The 20,242-nt window shown below is 38.3% G+C and overlaps 1 protein-coding gene across 1 annotated transcript; it reads left to right on the forward strand.

Moving 5' to 3' along the window:
• The first annotated feature begins 4,496 nt into the window (after positions 1-4,496).
• On the forward strand, positions 4,497-19,980 carry LOC118279942 (barH-like 2 homeobox protein). The gene is made up of 3 exons (XM_035599805.2): positions 4,497-5,107; positions 17,962-18,110; positions 19,367-19,980. Exons 1-3 carry the CDS (start codon positions 4,783-4,785, stop codon positions 19,877-19,879), a joined length of 987 nt encoding a protein of 328 aa, XP_035455698.2. The 5' UTR covers positions 4,497-4,782; the 3' UTR covers positions 19,880-19,980.
• The last annotated feature ends 262 nt before the right edge of the window (positions 19,981-20,242 follow it).

The raw sequence follows: 20,242 nt of genomic DNA on the forward strand, positions 1-20,242 counted from the left end.
TCCGCATCATAAATATTTGACAGTTAACGTTTTTTTCTACGAAAATAATTGCTGTTGCCATAAACAAAAATTCGGGTTATTTCGGTAAAAGTATTCCACACTCCTTAATTGCACAGGATGTGTCAAGTTTGAGTTCATAAGGTTACCGGCTCATAAAGTTAAACTGTCTTATAGTTGCAAGTAAATTGAGTAAGCGGATTACATTTCTAGATCAACAAAAACTCAATCAGCACGGAAAGTAACGGGTAGTTTATTTATTTTTAAGAAGGATCAATATTAATTCCTTAATCACTGAAATGCATTAGTTAATCAACAATGGGACTACTTAGGAAATCGCCTTCAATCCTTTTGATATTTTGTTTCAAATAGAAGGACAATACAATAAGATATGGACGTAGTGGCTTGACTATGTTCGTTTACAACTTAGATGCTGGATTAGACTTTAGGTTTAGATTTCAGCCATGTTCATCCCACTGCAGGGCAAAGCCCTCCCTACCCTCCTTCCTCTCCTCTCTTTTTAAAGCTTTTTGCGGTGAATGACGCTGGAACAATTATTTAATTAAATGGTTATAATACACACTTATTATGCAGGATACGATATCATTAGACGGGATCCACGACACTAAGCTGATTATAAAGAAACAGGGTACCTGAAAGTAAAAAAACATACTTCAAATTAAGGAAACATTTATATCATTTAACAAAATCTGGAAGGAGGCACCTATAAGAGCCATGCTCAATCAATTTTAAAACCATAAAACCAACCAAATCCAGATCAATTAAAAACTATATTAGCACCAATTACTCTCAACATTTTCTAAACAAACTAATTAAGCGGTAACTACGTTCATCCGTACACGTGTTTATTGATGGACGATGCCAACGTCGACTCCTGCGCAGCATAAAAATCTATTCAGAAGTATCACCCTTTGTATTTATAAAAATAAACGTATTAACAGTTTGGACCGACTAGGTGCACTGACGACATCGTCAGAGTCGCGGGGAGCCAGTAGATGCAGGTGGCAGCTTGTCGTTCTACGTGGAGGACTAAGGGGGAGGCCTTTGTTCAACAGTGGACGTCTCTCGGCTGATGATGATGATGATTAACAGTTTGAAGACTAAATTTAAAATTAAGATTTATTGCAGAATCATTTGAATTTCATTTCAACGGTTCGAAGGCAAATCTTCTGCGAACTATGCACATAATATATGCCGTACATAAGCCACTAGAAGAGTTGATAATATAATAACTGTATCCAGTTACATAAATCACCTGTCTACTAGTCATTAGCATTAAATAATTCATTAATCTAAATAAACAAACAAACCACAAGCTAATTTACACCTCTCTTTGAATAACGATATCATAATAACAATTTAAATTGCAACTTAAGAGCTTATGTTTCACGTCAGTCCCAAAAAAAACTAAACTAAATTGGAACTTCTGACATATTTGTTACAGGCAACTGGGCAGGCGCATACTGTAGCAATTTAGATCATTTAGATGTAGGGATCGCATGCCGCAGTCAAATATGCGGAAACGAAACAGTGTGGACTTGTCGAAAACTAATTCACGACTTAGAGTGCTGTAGGCCAAAGGGAATATGAAGGTATGGGAAATAAGAAGAAATCTTTTAATAAATAAAAATGCGTCCAAATATTACCAAAATGAAATATTTAATTTATTCACTATGTGAAGAAACGAGTATCGTCTCGTCTAATATTTTTCATTATTCACAAAACCTAACATACAAGAATGTGTGCAAATCAGAATAAAAAATATGCCTTATATTATTATAACTATACATTTGAATTTATAAACCTTTTAATTTCATAGATAAATGTTGTCTAACACTTTTCACGCACCAAATATATCACAACTTTAAAATTTCTATATTAAAAACAAAATAAACAAATCTACGGAACCTCGGAACAGTAAACCATTTTTTATACGGTAACACCCATTCATCATTTTGGTAGAAAAAATTAAGAAAAAAAACAACGATAAGCGCCACCGACCCTATTCAGCCTAATTATGACAATATACGTCGGGGTTTTGAAAAGGAGACAGGAATGCCACTTTTTATCTATTTAATGATTGTTTTTATTATAGTTTACATTTGTTTTGAAATGTTGTGTTGTATATCCTAAATTTTGCCCGCGACTTCGTCTGCATGGGATGGTGACTTTCGGGCAGAAAAGTAAGTACCTAGGTATATAGATAGAAGATATGTGTGTCCGCGACTTCGTCAGTGTGTACCTAAATCCTTCCATCCTACACAAAAATAATGACGTGGCTTGGCTTATTTGTGTAAGTATTTCATGCGTAAATTTGATGTTACCCAGGAGTATGAAGAATAATAAATTAAAATCCGTCGAGTATATTTATATATGATACTACGGCCTCACAGAAACCCGACGTGAAACAACGCTTGCGTTGTGTGAGTCTCAATCTTCCCAATCCCTGATTCCCGAACAACAACCCTTAAATTCCTAACCCCCAAAAAGCCGGAAACGCACTTGTAACGCCTCTGATGTTTCAAGTGTCCATGGGTGGCGGCGATTGCTTACCATCAGGTGATACGACTGCTCGTTTACGGGCGTGTTTCATAAAAAAGAGTAGTTTTTGTTTCTATAAAGAACAAACAGACAGACGTAAATTTTACTGATTGCATTTTTGGCATCAGTATCGATCACTTATCACTATCAGGGGATAGTTATTTTTTAAATATATTTCTTGTGCTTACCCACCTACAGAATTTTCTACAAGACTTTTCTACAGATTTATTATAATTTTATTATACCTTTCGTGAAATACTAAATTCATTATGTTATCGGCTTACTCACGTAATTGTTTGACAAAGAACTCGACTAGCCATGCATGAATACTTATGAGCCTCTACTGTCTAGCATGGCTTGAAACTAGTCGAGTTCCTCGTCAAACAGATTTATTATAAGTATAGATAACTGTTACTCGCAGTTTTGCTTGCTTATTGCCTTTTTCCGCACTCTCAACAAGATGGAAGCAAAAATACCAAAATAATTGTCATCTTAAATAATTGATGTAAGATGTAACAAAATAATTAACATGGACTGCACGGTTGGCGCGGTGGCTGGGCAAGTGGGCGATTCCCGCACGGAGCAACTCTGTGTGTGATCTACAAACTGTTGTTTCGGGTCTCGGTGTCATGTGTATGTGAAATTGTATGTTTGTAAACGCATCCACGACATAGGACAAAATCCTAGAGTGGTGCAACGTAAATGAAACATATGGATCCAAACTAGAGAGCACAGTAGGCACCCCTTAATTTTTTTTGGCGCCTTCGCTAGATACTATTTGGGCATTTGGGCACGCGCGTCTGGCAGCGCCCCACTGTAACTGGTGGTGTGTGGTGTAGGTAACCTGCAAACTAAGCCTAGGCTTAGTTCGCCTTAGGGATCTTTACGCTATGTGTTTTTAAATTAGTTGAAATAATAATTGTGGGCTTTTTTCTTCTGCTCCGTTTGTCGAGTGATCGCAGGCTCGCAAGTCGCGCACTTAGAGATCATTAAATCTCGTTACGAAAAATGCTTAAGACCACAACTTAGTATAGTGATGACTACTCAGACAACACGATTAGTTGAAATCGGCCAATAGTTCTCTCTGATAAACCTAAAGCGCGTTTAAGCGCGGCAAACGAATAGTCGGATCTCCTGATGAAAAGCAATCGGCGCCCCGTCTCTTGACACTCGCATCAAGTGCGTTGCCGGTCTTCTGCGGGGTTTAAGGCTTTGATTGGGATTGGTGATGGGAAGATGAGAGAGGAATTAGGCTTTCAGTAACCCCACACACACGGTGAAACACAACACTGTGATTGTTTCACGCCAGGTCTCTGTGAGATTGTTGTGGTACGAGTATCTATAACTCCGGTTGAGCCGGACCAACAAGACGAAACATGGCTCTATCCGACCTATCATTTGAAGTGTTCTTCTACGCAACCTTTCCTTTAACATTAACTTCCAAATATTACTAAGAAACAATTTAGAAACTCAAAACTAATTACAAACAGAATTAAGCAATTATAATGAAAACCATCTCGACAGCGAGCGCGAAAGATAAATCAATAGAGCCAACCGTTCTATAAGCGACCATCTGACTACACCAATTAAACGAACTAACTAAATAATTATCAGAATTAATGACTCCCCACATATATCAGCGTAACTCCTTAAATAAATCTGCCGTTTGATGTACAAGGAGTGCGCGAGAGCAACATTTCAGGCCATAACCACGCCCCCTTAACGCCGATTGGTCCAACTCTAATTATAACTCCGGGACTCTTCATGAGCTATTTGCATCGTTTAACTATCATCAACTAATTATAAACTTTATTTCACGCCTTTAAAGTTGAGATTTCAATGAAGCAGTTACAAAAATACTGTCATCCCGAAAGACGCCCATTAGTAAAGGCTCTCAATCTTCATTCGTATCAGTAGCAACACTGCCAGATATAACTAATTTGATAATTAAACCAATTTCAACCTTAGTGCTATTAAAATAAAGGTTACAGAGAGCTGAAAACGTTGAGATACGATTATGTTTTTCAAAAGAGGTAGTTAACATTCCGTTCGCAGACGTTTCAGCGGACGAATTGACAAAAACGCATCGTGAAACGTTTCTTATTAGTTTAAATTATGGGCCTGTGGGGGACACACCCTGTGCAGTGTAACCGTTGGAATTAAATTCAAAACATCCTTTAAACTGGTCGCGTACACACGTTTAAAAAAAAAAGAAAATTAAATATGGATCCCGCGGAATCCACGATGGACGTTGAAGAAATAAAAACGGAAAAATCTGAACCGAAATTACCGTTTTCGATTGAAAATTTGTTAGCGGATAAATTTGAAAGACAGTGTTTTAACGAATTTTCCGACGCGAACGCGTCTACTAGTGGTGTGACAAGTGATTTAAAAAGTAATTACGTTAGTGATGTGCCTGAAAATATCGATTCTGATGATGATGATCGAGTCAGTAGCGACGGGTCGGAAAATGTCGACGTTGAGAGCTCGACCGTTGGCGATGCGCAGGAGTTTCTTGATATGAAATCTACTGATTATTCACAATCAGGTAAAGTGGTACTTTTTATTATACTATACCTACCTTAAGCAGATACAATTTCAATGTGTTTTTGTCCATTTTTTAAAATAAAAAAGGAACCGCCTTCAATTTTCTTTGCCGCCTACCTAAAACCTTCTCCTATTTCTGAAAAATACTATGCTGAAAACCGCAATGAAACTGGATCTGCCAAACACAAGACAATCGTGCCCAAACATACGTATGTATGTTATGGATATAAGGATATTTTTTGAAATGGGTTAACAAGTCAAAGAAATCATATTCCTTTCTGTTGCAGTACTCATATCACATATAACTTAAAAAAAAATACAATTTAATTGAAAAAAGGCCAAAAAAATTTTTAAGTTGTAAAACAAATGAAATAGTATTTTTTTTCATTTACGCGATAAATCTGCAAAGGATTTTTTTTATGCCTCAAAATTTAAAAGAAATACTCATTTGGTTTTAAATGTTGGCAGATTTATCAATATATGATATTATACAATTTAGTTTTGTAACGTAAAAAAACATAAAATGGATCCCGATTCGCTTTATTTTTTATAGTAATTTGTAGTTTAATACCATCTACCACCTATCACAGAAAAATACTGATACTCTAATAGGGATTTTTTATTATAATGTAGATTATTTTAAAACATTAGACACGTATTTTTTATAGATTTTTTTTTAATAGAGTGTTTCAAGATGTATAATAGGTACATGCATAATATATCACCATTTCATCCAAGCGAATCTGGGGCGGGGCGCTAGTAGGTAAGTATTTGACAAAATAAAAAAATCCGTGTCTAATATTTTTTCATTGCCTAACTGACGGGTAGCTAACGGACTACATAGATTTTTAATTTTTATACCCTGCCATCATCCCTATTGGCAAAAAATGAGGACGATGATGATACTTGTCATGCGTGTGCTTTTCAAGTTATCCACCGACGGCGACCCTTGATCAAGGCGGTTCGGTTTCTTATTGTAAAGGGAACATTCATAATAACAGAAAATGTTCGAAAATTCACCGGCAAAATCAGGAAAAGAAAGAAAAAAGGAAAAATACCCTTTCACTTTATTCACTAACAAAATAAGTAAATTAATTGAAACCGGGAAAGTTTGAAAAAAGGGCCTGTGCAAAGCAGGAGCGGGCCGCTAGACAAGAAAAATATAATGTATATTTTCGGTACAAATCAAGTAAAAAAAAATACAAACCAACTAGAAAAGTGTTGAATATTCGTTATTGACAACCCCTTACCATTTCCACATTTAGGTATCACTTACATTGTCTCTGTGTCTGTCCCCATGCTTCTTTCAAAGCTAAATAACATAGGCATACGCGGTACTGCATATGATTTGTTTTGTAGCTACCTGACGGGCCGCAAACAGTCCCTTAAGATAGGAAACTTCATAAGTGGCGAAGAATCTCTTACTTTTGGAGTACCACAGGGCAGTGTACTGGGCCCAACCCTATTCCTCATATATGTGAATGAGCTGTGTCAGTTAAACATACCGAACTGCAAAATTATTACTTATGCAGATGACACAGCTCTAATAATTCACGGTGTTGATTGGAGTGGGGTTCAAACAAACTCAGAACTGGCCCTAAATTCTGTAACGAAATGGTTAACCAAAAATCTCTTAACCCTAAATACTAGTAAAACGAAATTCATTGTATTTTCTACAAATAGCTCTAGTCAGCCAGCAATTCCTTTTGTGATCCGCGCTCACACTTGTTCTACCTCTACGTCAAACACAAGCTGTGACTGTCCTAAACTTGATAGTACTCAGACTGTTAAATACTTGGGTATTTTAGAGGAACATCTTAAATGGAAACAGCAAATTGATGCCACAGTTACACGACTGAGGAAGCTTATTTATATTTTTAAGAAACTTAGATCCGTAGTTGATTTTGACAGCTTAATTAAAATATACTTCTCGCTGGCACAGTCGGTATTAGGTTATTGCCTTGTGGTATGGGGAGGAACTCATAAAACGACCATGCTACGAGTTGAACGTGGACAGCGTGCTATACTTAAGGTTCTGGCGAAGAAACCGATTCGATACCCAACAAAGGCTCTGTATTCTCTATGTCAGGTTCTCACTGTAAGACAATTATTTGTACTACAAGCCATACTTCGTAAACAATGCCAGCTTGCCTATGATCCTAGTATCTTTAGTACAAAACGCCGGTCTGATAAGGTATGTGGCATAGCAGTTCGCAGAACTGAAGCGGCACGCCGACACTTTAAACACATTAGCTGCAAAATATATAATAGAATAAATAAGAAAATAAATATCTATTCATTAACTAGAAATAAACTCAAAATCAAATTAAATATGTGGCTAAAACAATTAAATTATAACGAAACAGAAGAACTAGTGGAATTGTAACTCACACACATCCTTACACATACACTAACATACACACACACACACATTCAGATGAATGTGTTACATACACAAATTATACAAGTACACATACATACAACCACTCATCCAATCACACAAAGACTCAATATACTTACATTAGATTCTTTTTAATTGTTAATTAGACTAAAAAAAAAAAAAAAAAAAAAATTCCGCATTTTTGGTTTTAGTAACTGGTACAATTTATTTTCTTACCTGGAAAGGGGCGCTGATAACTGCGACACAGTTTAACACTATTGCTGTTATCAACTTGTTTGTATTTGTATGTTTTTTTGTTCCAAATAAAGAATTTTAATATTTTTTTAATAATTAAGTAACATTTGTTTTGTAACAAGTATTTGTCCGTCGGCGGATGTGAAACGCCTGTGTCACTTAGGTCATATTTACTAAACGGGGTTTACAACTAAACCTTGTCTTTTAGAGAAAATTGCTGTGGTGTGTTCGGATTTTCACTACCGAGTGTATTTGGGAGAGTCATGCTTCGGCACGAATGGGCCGGCTCGACCGGAGTGATACCACGGCCTCACAGAAAACCGACGTGAAACAACGCTTGCGTTGTGTTTCGTCGTATGAGGTTACCGGATGGCCAATTACCATTTACCCCTTTCCCAATCTCCCTAAATCAACAAATACCTACACCCCAAAAGGCCGGCAACGTACCTACTTGTAACGCCTACAGTTTGTCGGGTGTCCATGGGCGGCGGCGCGGCGATTGCTTACCATCAGGTGGTCCGTATGCTCGTTTACTGGCTTATACAATAAAACAAATATGCAAACCCGATCATGCAGAGTAGGCTCATAGTCCATTGCCAGACGCATCACAGTCAGTAACTCCTATGACATAAGTTTAATTCGAGCTTTAACCGTAGTATTTATTGGACTGAGGTGTTTTCTTGTACCTATATTAATTTTTTCGCTTAGTTTTTATTTTGTGGGAGTAGCCCACCGCAGTCTCTCATAACCGCTGCAACTCCTGTAAGTCAGGATTCATAGTAGATACAACCATAAAATACGGGAACACTGAAATCCGGCGCGTTCCAGGCACATGAATCACTGTTTTGGATCCCCCAACGAAATAAATCAGAAGACATAATTAGAGGAGAAGACATAAGCACATTTGCCTAGATGTTTAATTTCCTTTTTGTGTAATCTGTATAAATGGTGCAGGACCATAAGTTCGGTACATAGGTACCGGAGGAGGAGAAGGATAGCATTTTCCTCCTCGCTCTAATTTAATCCTTTTAGTTGAAGTTCTCTTGTCTCAGTTTTTTCTTTCTTTTTAGTGTACGCCTGTTAGCCTCTAATTCTCCTTTAACATTTTCCACTAGTGAGCTCGTTTGTAGCCAGGTCGAGTCAGCCAACCTCAGTCATGTCGCCGTCGTCAGATTTTCAGCATTCCACGGTCTTCCTCCAGTCGTAGCCTCATAGGCACTTATCACATTTACCACTCCAATTTAGTAAAACGTTAAAGGCTAAACATCAAAATATTTATCAAACAGATTCTCCTAAAAAAACTTCGTCACCCATAATTTAATAACTTCATCCGGCGCGGTGACAAAATAAATCTAAAATAATATACAATTTCAAAACGTATATCCATTTGAAACGAAATTATAAATCACAGAAACTCGAGTTAGTAATTTGAAACAAGATAATTAATTTAAAAGATGTAAAAAAGTAAAGCAATTGACGCCTTCCCGCGCCATTTGACTCCACGCCACGCTCCCGCGCTTCGTGTATTTTTGGCGCCAATTAATCTGTTTTACTCTGTGGTTCGTTCGGATATTTTCACTTTTTTAATGACACCCCTGAATATGAGATGACAACAAATTAATCATTATGCATAAAAACTACTTTGATTAAGTTTGATATTGCGTTGCGTAGTGTCAATTGTAATTAATTTTCATGATTTTTATAAATGTGGTTCATGGATGTTTTATTTACGCGCAAATGTAGATTAGATTAATTTATTTTATTTAAGTAAGCACGAACAGGGATGCAGTTTACAATACTACCTTCACAAACATCCTGACTACGCATCTCAACAGTTTTTCTACCGGTTTTCTAAGGTTGTGAGATCCCTGTACCAAGTCGGTTAATTTCCTTAGTCTCTACTGATGCCTTAAGTTTTTATGATTAATAAACTGTTATAATATAATATCAATACTACTTACATTGCCCTTATTTTACACTCTAAATAAAATAGATCGACTTGGTCATCGCACGTAATCATGCAATAAAGGTACCATCATAATTTTATTCGTAATCATGCAATACAAGTTAAGTAGATATACATACTTGGTTTTTAGACGATGGCTAAGTTAATCTATTTTAATATATCTGTCTGGTGTAAGAATAACATAATCACACATAAAATTTTACCTTTTTAAAATATTACATTAAATTTGAAATAACTATCATTTATTTCTAGATGCAACAAAGATCTATTTAAAATACAAAATTAACAGCGAAACACGTAATTTCTTACCATTAAGCCGTTACAAATGTAAACAGACAGGATGACACCAGTTTTTCATCAATCGGGAACGCTCGCGAAGTATTTCTTTTTGATTAATGGTTTACTTGTTTACTAGACGTCAACCGGTGTGGTCTACAATGGCCTCGTTTTCTTAGCTTTAATTGTAGGAGGGAAATCTTGATGAATGAATCGGCTACTGGTGAAAGAGTGTGATGAGAGAGGTAGATTGAAAATTGGACCTTTGCAATTATTGGTTGAGTGTTTTATGTAATTATTTTTTAAACGTTACACATTAGGATTTTCTCCTGTGTCATGGGTGCGTTTACAAACATACATTTTCACATACACATGACACCCAGACCCGAAACAACAATTTGTGGATCACACAAAGAGTTGAAAAGTTTCCCCGTGCGTGAATCCAACCCGCTACCCTTTGCGCGGCAGTCGTTCGTCCAGCCACTACACCAACCAGACCAATAGATGGATTTAAAATTAGGCTTATGCAATCATTGGTTGAGTGTTTTATCTAATTGTTTAGGTTACTATGGAGACCAGTAGTTTAGTTTAGGTTAAAGAAATGGTAATAAACATCTAAATAGATTCAATGTTTGGCAACACGCTTTTCCTATACCAGAGGGATTAGTACGAGTTTGTTTTACAAAATCGAAACGAGAGCGCGTTCGGCGCTTTGATTGGTTGGTAAATTTTCACCGGCCAATCAGAGCGCCGAAAGCGCTCTTGATTCAAAAGCAAGCTCAAACTAAGAGTACCTACAGTACCGTCCTCTTTGTTTTGAAGTCAGGAAAACCTTCAAAAGGTGTTTTTCGCTGTTGAGGTAAAATAATACGGTGTGGAGACCTATGTTTCGGCACGATAGCTCATTTACCGGCTTATACCATAAAAAAACATCTAATTGATGATGATAACAATTAAATTATCCCCATAATAGAACAGTGGAATTATAATAATATTAAAAAACTTAACATTCGTGACACTGTTTTCATTTTACGCATAAAAATATCCATATCACACATTACATCAGCCAATAAACTACAACACACATAAATCCAATTTTATAGTACGAAAACACAATAAAAAAACAAACTATATCACAAGGATTTTTTTCAGTGAAAATTGCCAATAACTCGCCGTAACGAGTTTGTCGTGAAAAAAATATAATAAAACGTTAATTTATTTACGATCTGCCAACTATAAAGCGCCTCTGGACATTTTTGTTCGAGCAATTGCGGCTCGAATTAGCCGTTTGAATCGGTTTCCCGCGTTCCACTCGCGCTCGCAAAACGAACTATTTAAATGTATGCACACAATCATGTACAGTAGGGACGACTCTCCTATACAGCCTGATTTTTTATCACCCGCCAATCTTTTTCTGAGTGTTATGTATAATTCAAACATTCTGTTTTTAAATAAAATACAACTTTTAGCAAAAGAAAAAATAATAATCGACTTCACTGAAGAAAGGTCACGGTTAAAAAACATTTAAAGGATCAATATCATATTAATTTCAAAAGTCGGTGTTTCTCGTTATTGTTTGTTTTTCTATTTAACACCGATCTTCGAAATAAAAGTTATTTAGACCATTTTAGTGTTCTTTAATTTTTTTTAACCAGTTTTCTTCAGTGAAACCGGCAATTTTTTTTTTTGGAATAAGTTTTCATTTTTATTTAAACTTGGAATGTTTGATGATAAAACTCTTAGAAAAAAATTGGCTGGCGATAAAAACATCAGGCTGTATTTTTCTTAACGCTGAATATGTTTTTTATTTATTTATTTATTTATTTATTTTTTTTATCTTAACATTAAATACATCTATCTTTACAGGCACACCTAATACGATAAATGCAGTACTTATAAAAATAAAAATAAAAACCAAATATCTGTATGAACATAAAACATAAACATAACTTAACATAAACTTAACATAAACATTATCCTAATACTTACTTTCTAACATTTACAAATTTAGGAACTCTTTACCACAACCTCATATGTTACCCTAGTGAACTCGTTGAGTGTACATGTAAATAGGTCCATCCTATCGGCTATTGTATTTAATGTGTGCAACGCCCGCGTCAGTGGTGCCTTCTGCAAGAGGTTCGTGCGTGCGCACGGTACCACCAGCAGCTGCGGCCGCCTCCTACGCCACACGTACTCGTCCGGAGCACACAGCCGTAATTCCTCCAGTAGTGCTGGGTTGTGAGTTTTGCCTCTCAACACCTTAAATAGATAAGTAGCTAGAGCTACTTCACGTCTTACCTCCAGCTTGTAATATCCTACCATTCCCAGTACAAACAACGTTGGGTATAAAAGTGGATACCCCGTGTACACACCATACAATTTTAAGTAGACGAATCTAGTAAACTTATTTTGTATACGTTCTATCATAAGTTTGTACTTATTCTCGTGTGGACTCCAGACTCCAGCGTTGTACTCTAGGTGACTTTTAACTAAAGCCTCGTACAACGCCTTTACTGCCGCGATGTTAGTAAACTGATTCGCCTGCCGCAAAATGAACCCTAAATTCCGGTATGCCTTCTTGCAGACATCCATAATATGTTTCCTAAAGTGTAACTCCGATACAAAACGAATTCCCAGATCTTTAACTTCGGTAACACGTTGCAAAGGTTCGCCTTCCATGTTGTACTGGTGGTGGCGGGGACTGCTTGCACGGGTGTACGACAAAACCGAGCATTTAGCCACGTTAAAATATAATTTGAATTCGCGGCTCCACTCAATAACTCTATCAATGTCGTGTTGTAAAGTAACGTGATCCGCATTATCCCTTATTTCGCATATAAGTTTTAGGTCATCGGCAAAAAGAAGGCATATCGATCCATTTATTACGCTTGGTAAGTCGTTTATCATCAAATTAAACAGTAAAGGACCCAGGTTACTGCCTTGGCTGACACCGGACCTCGTGTAATACGGTTCGGAGCAGTGCCCACCACAGTCTACGTATTGGCGTCTGTCTCTAAAGTACGTGGAAAAGAATTTAAGAGTGTGTAGCGTAAAACCTATTCCAGCAAGTTTCCGAAGGAGGACATCGTGATCAACTGTATCAAATGCCTTTTTAAAGTCTAGGTAGGCTACGTCCACCTGCCGACCAGCATCAACGGCAGGTACTACTTGCGTCATTAAATGCAATAGGTTACCCGTTGTTCCCCGGCCGGGGCGAAAACCGTGCTGGGCGTCAGTCAAGTGGGCGTCTACCTGAGCATACAGATGGTTATGGATCACTGACTCGAAAACCTTAGCTGGAGCACATAGGACTGCCACTGGCCTATAGTCGCTGGCTTCTGTACCTCCCCCACCTTTCGGTACGGGTACGACCCGAGTAAGTTTCCACAGATCAGGAAACCTCCCAGCTGCAATAAAGATGTTAAATAAATGCAGTAAAGGTTCGACTAAAACCATGCGACAATCCCTAAGGATAAAAGGTGGTATACCATCCGGCCCCACTGATCGCTTAGGTGGTAAGCGAGCGAGCGCACGACTCACCGCCGCCCGCTCCAGCGTGCCGAGATGCGCCCACGCGCCACCAGACGACGGCGACGTGGTGCTACTCGCCGCTTCAGCGCTCAGTGTAGGCGGTTCTGTGTTATATACAGTTTGAAAGTATCGGGCATACTCCTCCGCGCATTCTCCCCCTGACAGTACGTAATCAATCCCCTATTTTCAAACACATAATTTGCTTTTCTACGACGGAAATTGATGATATTAATAAATACGCCGTAAAATTACCACATCAACAGACATTTTAAAACGAATTTCACCTATCTGTTTCAAAGAATCCCAATTTTACACGACATATTTTCAAATTCAACGTTTCTATAAGCCTTATGATTGCCGCTGACTCTTTGAATGATAAATCACAAAACATATTAATTACTGAGCCAGTACTTTATCTCGGAGTTCATAAAACGTCAAATATTTCGAGTAAAGTGACAGCCCTACACTTATACACCCGTTAACCGCGCAGTGATGTCTCATTTTCTAAATTTGTTACGAAAAGATAAATCTCCACGCGTCCCGGCACTCGTTAGCTAAATCTTTCTCCCTCGTAATTATTCACCCGTTAGAAAAAAAAAAAAGGAAACGAAACATGAAAAGAAAACGTCCCACCACTGAAATTTAGTAAGTGGCCGGAGCTCATTAAAAAGCTGTAAAATTCTATTACGAGACAACGGATGGGTGTGTATCCGAACGAGCCAAACGTCATACCGGCACGACAACTTTACTTTAATCATTTGACAGCTGGCTGTCATTTGAAAATGGGCTTTATTTCGACGGTTTAGGGATGTTAATTGGATAATTTGTCGGTAAATCTAGGATTGCGGGGTGCACAATGGCGGGAAACAATGACGCGGCGCGTTGACAAGCGAGGATAAATTGACATTAATTGCCTTACCAGTGTCGCAGCGGTTCGCAGGCGTGTTACGGCTGTCGTTTTTGACGGCACTAGGATTATTTTAGCCGCTAATTAATTTACTCTCTACATTATTGCGGGCGATTTGATGTATTGCGTCTGGTATCCTGTTTGGTGTTAGCAATGTTTGATGTTTGGATGCGTTCGGATACATTTCATTTGTAAACAAAGGATTGGACTAAGGATTTACTTTTGATCTAGCTGTATGTTGTAAGACTAGTTCATACTGCTTTCATATTTAAATAATGTAGATAGATCTATTCAAAACTATGAAAGGCCAATTGCTTCGTTTATTGGGTAAACGTTAGCGTTACTGCCAAAATGAGGTTTCCTAACCAACCCGACAATGAAAAGAACTCGTCTCTTAGCAAGTGTAACTTGTTTCTGGAAATTATAGACTTTTCTAGAAATTATACCAAGGGCCGAGTGAATAGATTGCTTATGTGCTGACGTGCTCCATCGTAGGCCGCATCATTGCTTACTACTAGGCGAGATAGTGGACAAACGTCGGCCCATCATGTATAATACAGAGCTGCTGACTACCTACCAGGTTAGCGGGGCTCCGGCTCGAAAAGCAGGAGTAGGAACGGGGTGGTTTTAGTCAATAAGAGTATGACACTCCTTCTCGCCTCGCCCAAGGCGGGAGAAGCCACTGAATCAAAAAATCGTATGTAATAAAAAACCCTTTCGAAAAATAGAACTCATTTTCTTATGTTGTGAATGTTCTACTTTATTTACGAAATAGTATTAGTAGTATTTTACAAAACTTTTTCAACTACGAAAACATTTGAAAGATGACGCGACCACTTATAAAATAATTCTTTAGATTTATGTCATCATTTCTGTTCATATCCGTGTTACATTGGCGATGAATATGACATATTCTATTTTATGTTCCAGTAAATAGGTTTATGATGTTATGACACGAATTTATTCACACTAACATTTACTTATTATATGCCTATTATTCTGCAGCACTTTTTTATGGTATAAGCCGGTAAACGAGCGGACGGATCACCTGATGGTAAGCAATCGCCGCCGCCGCCTATGGTCACCAGAGGCGTTACAAATGCGTTGCTGGCTTTTTAGGGGTAAGGAATCTAAGGGTTATTGGGGAATTGGGAAGATTGGGAACCAAGCAGCACTCTCTGATAGTGGAGTCAGCGGACTCGCTTGCGACCACTTAATCAAGGAGAAACAGCAAAATCTAAAGAAAATATAACCACTTAATTAAATAGGCTACACCGTTTATGAAGTCATTGCATTATGAAAAAAAAAACTAATAAAAAATATGACGTTTATTTTGGCGCGCTCATTAGTGCGTTCGGATATTCAGTGTGGCGCTCGCTTCTCTCACTTCCAAGATGGCGGCGCGTCCCTCGTTTGACATGTTGATATATTACCGCTAATTACTCACAGCGAGGAGGTGTTTATTGAAAATAACTGTAAGGTGACGACAAGACGTGTCTGCTGCGATCTCCATGTCCGCTCGCAATGACTTCCGTAGCAAATTAAGTGTACCACAATTAGTTTTCAAAAAGTCATTATTGTTTTGGTAGATACCTACTGGCTAGTATTGTAAGCCACAATTATCTAAGATGTTTTAACACGTAGCTGTAGTAGATGCGATTCCGTTCACAGGAGACCAGAATTAGCAGAGGATATTTCCCTTCAACAGTTTTCTATCGGTAGTCAAAGGCTTTACCATTATTTTAATGGACATTATTCTTCAATTCTCAAATGAAGCACCTTCGTTTTTCGGAGCTGCGGACAACGTAACAGGCTCCGGCTCAAAGCAAGCAAAGGAACGGGGTTGTTTATAATCAGCGGGAGTCTGACACTCACTCTCGTCTCTCACGGTTAGTCATTGGATGATTTTCCCCTCTGAAAAAAACTCTTAAGTTTAAGGTCTAAATCGGAATTAAAAAACTGTTAGGCAACCTGCTGGCTGCTGTGATACAATGTCTCGCGGGTTCGGCCTCCTCAAGGTAGATTTGTTTATTCCTTTGACTCACAAGTTATTGTTCACGATAAGCTCATCCACGATACAGGAAAAAGTCCTAGTCTAGCTAGACAAACATATAAAAAAATTACCTCGTCTCTTGCCAAAAGCACTAGGTGTGGAATACTTGGCTTGTATGAGAGCATCTACAATCGATCTGCAGCTAATAGATAACGATTCACAACTGTCACGAATCACTCGTCACTTCATCAACGCTGACAATGGCAATGTATCTAGATAGGTATATGTGTGGAGACGTGCAAACACTAGAGTCTAGTCAGTCAGGGATGGTGAACCATTGGCACGCGTGCTATCAGTGCCAATGGACTAGGACATTGAATAGGACTAGTAGAAGGTCGGCCCATTATCATCCCTACAGAGTGGCCTTCCCCGGGTGCGAATGAAACGGTTCGACGTTCCTAATCCGTGCAGCCAGGCAATGGAACAATCTGCCAGCTTCTATTTTTCCTGTGAAATACGACTCGGGTCTTTTAAGTCTGTGTGCTCCATCTTCGGCCACATCTTCGCTTCGCCGTTCTGGCAGAAAGCGGGTTGGTGACCAAACGCAGACTTATCAACGCTAAAAAAAATTGTAAAATTGGCATAGAACACAATATTTTGTGCTCGACAGTGACCACATAACTATGACGACAACAGATTTGTGATATTTCTAGTATTGCAGGTGTGCTATGGTGTACGTATTTAGATTGCGGCGATGGCTTTACCACCAACTGTAACTGTAAGCTTTGTTTGCCCTTGTAACAACAGGACTATGGGAGAACTCTATTTTTAAAAGAAAGTGTATTACAATTATATAGCGTTTGGATATTTTCAATAAGACAACATGCTACACAGTTGCGCACATGTGCGTAAAATGGTCCGCAACTCCACACGCATGCGAAGATACGCGTATACTAAAAAAAAGATACATAAATAGTCTAGATCGCAAAGGTGTCAGACTAAAATGATTTAAGAAAAAAATTGTTGAGGTCTAGTATGTATAAAATAGCCACTATTATATAATTTGTTTTTTTTTCAAAGGTTTTACAAAATATAATAGGATCTACTGCCAAACAATATTATTCTGAAATGCCCATTAAGCCTTTGATTACCAAAAGAAAACTGTTGAAGGCAAATCTTCAAGTCTAGAGTGAATAGACTCTTAAGAAACTAGTGCGCCTCACCATCAACGATTACATCACTACTTACCATCAGGTGGTATTGTAAGTAGTCAAGCATTAGTTTTTATCGAATAAAAAAATCCTCCGCTAATATTTATGTCACCGGTCTGATCTAGAGCTGCGGACTACCTAGCGAGTTTATCGGGGCTCCGGTTCAAAAAGCGGGAATGGAACGGGATGGTTTTTAGTAAGAGTCTGACTCTCCCTAACGCCTCGCCCAAGGCGGAAAAAGTAATTGGATGATTTTCCCCAGTCAAAATAGACTTTTGTCACCGGTGGTCTACGTGGCAATTAACGTGTTAAAGATATCAATTTCTTTCCCAGGTTCATGCTCATCCCGCGGGAAGCGAGCGCGGACGGCGTTCAGTGCGCAGCAGATCAAGAGTTTGGAAGCTGAGTTTGAGAAGAACCGGTACCTATCCGTCGCGGCGCGAGGCAGACTGGCCAGGCAGCTCAGACTTACTGAGACACAGGTTAGCAGACATACACGACTATACCTAATGCGCTCTAACAAGGTGCGGCTGACAGATGCCAGTATGACGTTGACGTCTTTCTTTAGGGATGGACATTAGAAAAATCTTTCTTTATCGCTATCGATACTCGCAGCATACATTTAATTCTCTTTAATTTTTTTATTAAATGTGTGTGTTATTTAGTTGTGCAGTCTAACTACGTGTATATACTTGTCAAAATAAATATTTTATGACCGAGCCCTGAGGTGTTTCAGAGTTACAGTTTTACAGAACCGTGAAGAAAAAAAGGATATATTAGTTTGTATATGTTAGATTAAGTACCACCACGCATTATCAATGGCGCCGGAAATGTCTAGAAAAATGCCTACTACATATTTCTGCTCAGATAATGTCACTGTGGTTTGGGCAGAGAGAGCCGCGTCTACAGTGGATTTACCCACATAATTAAAGGTTTTTTAAGAATGATAATTGAACGACGCACGATTTTCGTTTTTTATTCTAAAAAACATCGACTACCTATCCATCGTAGCCGTACATCCCATCACTAAACACGACTATGGTTTTACGTTATACGCATAACACTTTACTTTATTTTTCATTTCATTAGATTTTAATTGAATACTAGAACATTCCGGTTGGTTTTAATTTAATTAACTACGCATCCGAATGATTTAACATAATACGAATGTGATAAAGCTAAAATATTAAGGCATATTTTTTAAATCGCAGCAACTTTCAAGAGTGATACGAAACGTTACTGAATCTGTCAGCCGCACCTTGTTAGAGCGCATTAGGTATAGCTTCTTGATTTCCACTTGGAATTTTCTTCAGTTATATTATGTATCAGTCAATTAGTGTTATACAAAGTGAGCCTATTGGCATACACTGGGCACAGAAGACCTTTTTTATTTTGATGACAGGGGATCTCGACCGAGACCCGTCGCTCGGCAAATCGGCAGTTGCACTCGACCAACAAGGCAATTGGGTATTTTGAAATTGAATTATAGGTACTAGACTATTGACTGATACAATGAGACAAAAAGGTTAGGTATTAGGTTCATTTTCTTTTTAGTAATTCCATGACATCCCATTATGTGTAGGATCAGGGTAGTGAGTAGGAACGAGGTGTTTTTTTCACTTTCACTCTCGCCCCTCGCCTCGCTCAAAAGTCAATGCATGATATTCCTCTTTAAAAAAGACATCCTTTCATTATGATACTAATTGAATATGTTATAATATTGAATTCCTCTTTCCAGATAAAGATATGGTTCCAAAACCGTCGAACAAAATGGAAACGAAAATACACAAACGACATCGAACTCCTTGCGCAGCAGTACTACAGCAGCCTTGGAATCGTCAGCCCCCGGCCAATGTTTGTCGGAGACCGCCTCTGGATCTTCAACTACCCCAACCGAGTCCCACCGACACAACAACAGCAATGGATGAAATCTCTAAACACAATGAACGCACAAAACCAAATAATTGATAGAACAAATATGTTTCGCGCTTTACCAAAACCCGACGTTCCATTTCTCAATCCTACTGTGTATCCGAACGATAGAGCCTTCATGGACCGCGGGCTAAGTTTGACAGGTAACGTCAATGTCAAAATTCCCGCCCAAAATCGAATTTTACCGCGAGAGATTTACAATAATATGGCTCAAAGAAGCATGGATGTTTACAAAAATAATATTTTAAGCCACAGCAGCCCGCCGCAAGAGTCTAATGTCGATCATTTGAGGAGATTAGAGGAGAATTTCAGTATTTAAGTTTTAAGGGATCTCGTTATTGATTTTTATAGTAAGTGCCTTGTACCTTTGCCTACTTATTGTATAATATTTGTAAATAAAGTTTTGATCGTGCCATTTTTTATGATATTTTTTTACTGTGTTTCTCGTTCATTACGCTCATACCAAGTAAAAGAAGTTCGCCCTCTTCTCTCAACTCAGCTGAGTCCGGTCCTGTGCACATAATTAGGTAATATTTACCTTATTAAAAAAATTAGGTAAGTAAGTATTATGCCTCTGCCTCGCGCCGCCGCCGCCGCGAATAGCCCGCAAGAATTGAGGCAACGACGGCAAAAACCACTCGATTCTCCAATCGGGCAAAGTATTGCTGGGGTTTTTTCGGCT

Source organism: Spodoptera frugiperda, chromosome 22 (genome assembly GCF_023101765.2).
Source record: "Spodoptera frugiperda isolate SF20-4 chromosome 22, AGI-APGP_CSIRO_Sfru_2.0, whole genome shotgun sequence".
NCBI lineage: Eukaryota > Metazoa > Arthropoda > Insecta > Lepidoptera > Noctuidae > Spodoptera > Spodoptera frugiperda.

Bases quoted from the DNA above. Each gene is read 5' to 3' on its own strand.
- LOC118279942 (XM_035599805.2), top strand. From the start codon at position 4,783: ATGGATCCCGCGGAATCCACGATGGACGTTGAAGAAATAAAAACGGAA. The intron at 5,108-17,961 runs GTAAAGTGGTAC...TTTCTTTCCCAG, and splicing joins TACTGATTATTCACAATCAG to GTTCATGCTCATCCCGCGGG. The intron at 18,111-19,366 runs GTTAGCAGACAT...TCCTCTTTCCAG, and splicing joins TCAGACTTACTGAGACACAG to ATAAAGATATGGTTCCAAAA.